This window comes from Dipteris shenzhenensis, chromosome 6 (genome assembly GCF_047967505.1).
Source record: "Dipteris shenzhenensis isolate YYH24624 ecotype China chromosome 6, Dip_SZ_1.0, whole genome shotgun sequence".
In the NCBI taxonomy this organism is placed as follows: domain Eukaryota; kingdom Viridiplantae; phylum Streptophyta; class Polypodiopsida; order Gleicheniales; family Dipteridaceae; genus Dipteris; species Dipteris shenzhenensis.
The window spans coordinates 12764930-12769247 of NC_141601.1; the positions used below are offsets into that span (position 1 = coordinate 12764930).

The 4318-nt window shown below is 38.8% G+C and overlaps 1 protein-coding gene across 1 annotated transcript; it reads left to right on the plus strand.

Moving 5' to 3' along the window:
- Positions 1 to 3390: 3390 nt before the first annotated feature.
- Positions 3391 to 4037, plus strand: LOC147900808 (major pollen allergen Cor a 1 isoforms 5, 6, 11 and 16-like). The gene is made up of 2 exons (XM_087376268.1): positions 3391 to 3613; positions 3722 to 4037. The coding sequence occupies exons 1-2, from the start codon at positions 3427 to 3429 to the stop codon at positions 4012 to 4014; spliced, it is 480 nt and encodes a 159-aa protein (XP_087232394.1). The 5' UTR covers positions 3391 to 3426; the 3' UTR covers positions 4015 to 4037.
- The last annotated feature ends 281 nt before the right edge of the window (positions 4038 to 4318 follow it).

Genomic DNA, 4318 nt, shown 5'->3' on the forward strand with positions numbered 1-4318 from the left:
AAAAAATAGCACCATCATGTTGGGCATATAAGTTGGGGTCAGAGAAACAAGAGTTAAAACCTTGAGATGTTAGAAACTGATCAATTTTCATGTACCAAGAACAGGAAGCTTACTTTAGACCATAAAGAGCACGATGAAGGCGACAAACAAGATGGTCCTGACTGGGAAGTATAAACCCGTCTGGTTGCTCCATATAAATCTCCTCTTTAAGATCTCCATTAAGAAAAGCATTTTTCACATCCATTTGATGAATCTCCAAATCAAATTGAGTAGCAAAAGCCAAGAGTACTCGAATACTTGTGCTACGAACAACGGGTGAAAAAATATCATGATAATCAACTCGTGCAATTTGTGAGTATCCTTTTGCAACCAGACGAGCTTTAAACTTGTCAAAAGAACCATCAGCTTTAGTTTTGGTTTTATAAACCCACTTACATTTAATAGGAGTGTGACCAGGAGGTAATTCAGTAAGAACCCATGTACCTTTAGAGATCAAAGAATCATATTCAGCTTCCATTACCTCTTGCCATTGACTCTTTTGTGCAGAAGAGATAGCTTCTATATAAGTAGTAGGGTCTTCATGAGCAACCATTGCATGATCAATGATTTCAAAGTCATCAACACAATCATGAGTAGAACCATGTTCAAAATCAATAGGCAGATCAACATAAATATTAACACTAGCATCAGAGGCATGTGTATGTGCAGGATCCAAATCGAAATTGTCAACACATTGCTCTGCAGATGGAGTAGCAGTGATGCCATCAGATGAACGAGTAGTTATGACATCAGAAGTGGAATCAGTATCAAATAGAAAAGGAAAGGTAGAAAGTAAGGACTCAGTGTCCTCTGCATCCTCGGTAGATCATGCCCCACCCATTAACTGCTCATTGAATACCTAAATGGTGAAACTATGCAAGAAGAGATCTTTTGTACATGAGGGGACATGGAAATAGGGCAAAATAAGACAGCCAAAAGGATATGTGGCCATGTTTTTATAACAATTTAGGAGATCCAAGTAGAGACAAGTTGGAAGTGCCACCTGTGCTAGATGGTTTGAAGGATCTACCATAACCATGGAGATGTAGTACTAGAGGAAATTCTTTGGGTAAATTGTTGCATTAAAAGAGCCTTCAAGCTCAACATACAACACCAACACATGCTATGATACTGAGCTAGCTGACTGCTACTGCTTTCAAAGCCTATTCTTATGAATATATCATTTTTGTTTTACACCTAATACAAAAGGGCAGGGACTTAATCCGATTCAATGAGATATACAATCTTTATGTTGAAAGAAGCTTAGAAGATGCTAGTTCATGATTTTTCACCATTATTAACATTTCTTGATCGTGCATGTTGAACTTGACTCGAGAGTTTAGAATCATGAGAACTAGTAATCTTTTCTTGACTTTTCATTACCACATGTTTGAGAGGGAATTATAAATTTTGGGTTTCTATTTCGATAGTCAGACGGAAGAGTCTATAAAGGAATAGGTAGCCACATGAGGATCTATGCCAAGTTGATGGGAGAAACAAGGCACCCCACACATGGGACGCATACAATTTTCAGGCATCTTTTGGAAGCACATATTGCTAAATGGTGGGAAAATATCCCTAAACCATTCTCTACTTTGGGATAGGTGGAGCAAGCATGTGGGGGGCAGGATCCATCAGGTCTAAGGTACAAGATGCCCGTGGTAATACATTTGTTTTTGCCTTCAAGAAATACCCCCAAAGAGTGCTAAAGTGTCCAATCCTGCAAGAGTTATAGACACTCAAAAGAGGATAACTTAAATTGCATAAATAATAATGGACAACCTCTGAGCCCAAGGGCTTGCAATATCCAAGAGTCCATACTAACTCTTAATGCATGAATGATCAAATGCTTGAGTGAATCCAAGGAATACTAATCTAGTCCCTTGTATAAAATGATATTTCCCAAACCTTGATTTTTTTGATTTGGATCCAAATAATGCAACATAGAAAAAAATATCAAACCATTTGTGCTTCATCCAAAAGTCAAGAATATGCCCAAATTTTATTACCTTCATGTCCATAATTATGCTTTGCATTGGCAAAGGAAAGTGTGAAGACCTTGAGAATAGTTCAAACTAGGTCTCATATGATATTTTTAATTGAGAGGAGCATACCATATTTATGGAAAATTATTTAGGTCCCAAAGGATTAAAATTAAGCCAACATCACTACAACTAATAGATCGGTTCATATCCTAGGTTGTATCATAGTATATTGCTTTTAAAATTCAAGAACCATCATGTTAATGGATTAGAGAATATACCCAAATCTTTTTTATTGAAATTTTATCTGTATACATATTAAAGTAACATAGCTTTTTGGAAAGACATATGCTCATAGATATAAAAAGATAGGTATTTGAGAAGACATGTGTTCAAAGGTTATACATAAAAGTGCATGTATTTGAAAAGACATGTGCTCATAGGTTATACATTAAAAGGCACAATTGCAAAAATTAAAAGTTCATAGAGAATCTCACTCACTTTTTGTAATGAATGGTGAGAGACACATCTTTGAATTATATGTGGAAAACATACCACATAAACTTGGAGGGGAATAATTAGGTCAAATATTCTTGCTTATGAATGTTTATTATTAATTAATCGTAGGCCATTCCATTGTCTACATCCTAGCTCGACCATTGGTGACGAGTCTTAATAATCCATGTGAGCAAGAGGTGTAAAAACTTGTGTTTGGCAAAGGGAGGTTTGGAATGAGCTATCTAGATACTTTTTTCAACTTGTCTTGGAGGTAATCACGTTGAATGACTGCGAGAAAAAAAAGAAAAGTCTGTTGCAAGGTCGCATTATGCATTCAAGTGCAGCTGGTATGTTCTAATAGGAATCCAAATTACTATTGAAGTCATCGAATTGGATGAATGCGGGCATGAAAAATTTGACCAAATTAGAACCAGTTCACAAAGTTGCGGGATCCGAGAGTGATCAGTGAAAGGATCACGCCATATTACATTTAAAGAGGACAATGCGCGAGGTGATAACATTTGGGCTAGTAAGTGAGCAAGAAAGCGGGAAATTCCACCTACGAGCTACAACGAAAGTTTGACAGGGACCAAATCCCGATCTTCAAAATTGGACATAATCTTCAAGCATGGAATCATCATGATGGATGCGAATAGGATATGATCTTGCCAAAGGAACACCGTACACGGCACTAGAAGATGTTTTCCAAACAGCCCATCCCTCCGGACAATGATAAGCGAGCATGAGCTAAAAACCAGCACATTATTGCCTACGTGCTGCTACGATTCCGATTTCTGATGCAGCCCACGTTGCTTCTCTATATAACATCCGCTGATGAGATGATCATACTCAGTTCACGGACTACGGATGTTTCCTGAGCTTGTTGCTGTGTACTGCAGATCCAGCCATGGGCTACACTACTTTTGCAATGGAGTTAGAAGTGCAGGTGCACCCCAAAAGAATGTGGTATGCATGCGTCAAGGACGCCCCGACAGCCTTGCCAAAAATTCTTCCCGAGTATGTCGTGAGCATCGAGTATGTTGGCGGCTGCGGTTGCTCAAAGGGAAGCGTCCGCGAAGTGAAATATGGAAAGGGTGAGAGACATTTTCGCTGAATCTTAAGTAATTTACGTCTCGTGCGTCTGCCTTTAGCTTTGGCCTGATGCAGATACGGACCGGACTGTGAATTTCATCTTTGTTCAGCTTTCCAGTACAAGTCCTCCAATGAGACATTTCTGGAGATAGATGACAAGAATTACTATGCAAAGATAAAAGTTGCGGAAGGGGGGATGCTAGACAAGCTTCTCCATCATCACGTCCACGCCCTGCAAATCGTTCCGGGGCCGCGTAACAATTCCTGCTACGTCCGATGGACCCTAGAATATGATGCAATCGGTAGTCGAAGGTTCCACGAGAGCTTCAAGCGGGAGACTGTTCGGATCGTCAAGCTTGTGGAGAAATATCTGGCAATCCACGATGATTACACGAATACCTGAAGATCATATTTGTCAATCTTGTTATAATGAACAATCGTGTTGTCGAGTTGACGCTATTTATTAGATGTGGTCTTATAGTGTGAGTTTTGATCACTTGTAAGTTTATAAACTAGGGCAGGTAGGCAGTATTGGAATGGAAGGACAAGATAATTAAGAGGAGATAAAATAAAGAAAGAAGTAGTGCATTTTCACATTTACTTTTTGGGGACCCCTAAGTGGGCTATCCTACCATCCTCAGCCTCTAGAAATGATAGCGTAAAATGAACTATCGTGCTCTAAACTTGATAGAGAAAATTATCCATAA

What these genes read in the sequence shown, in the direction of transcription:
- LOC147900808 (XM_087376268.1), top strand. Translation starts at nt 3,427, where the DNA reads ATGGGCTACACTACTTTTGCAATGGAGTTAGAAGTGCAGGTGCACCCC. An exon ending in CGAAGTGAAATATGGAAAGG is followed by an intron (nt 3,614 to 3,721) that starts GTGAGAGACATT and finishes ATCTTTGTTCAG; the next exon opens with CTTTCCAGTACAAGTCCTCC.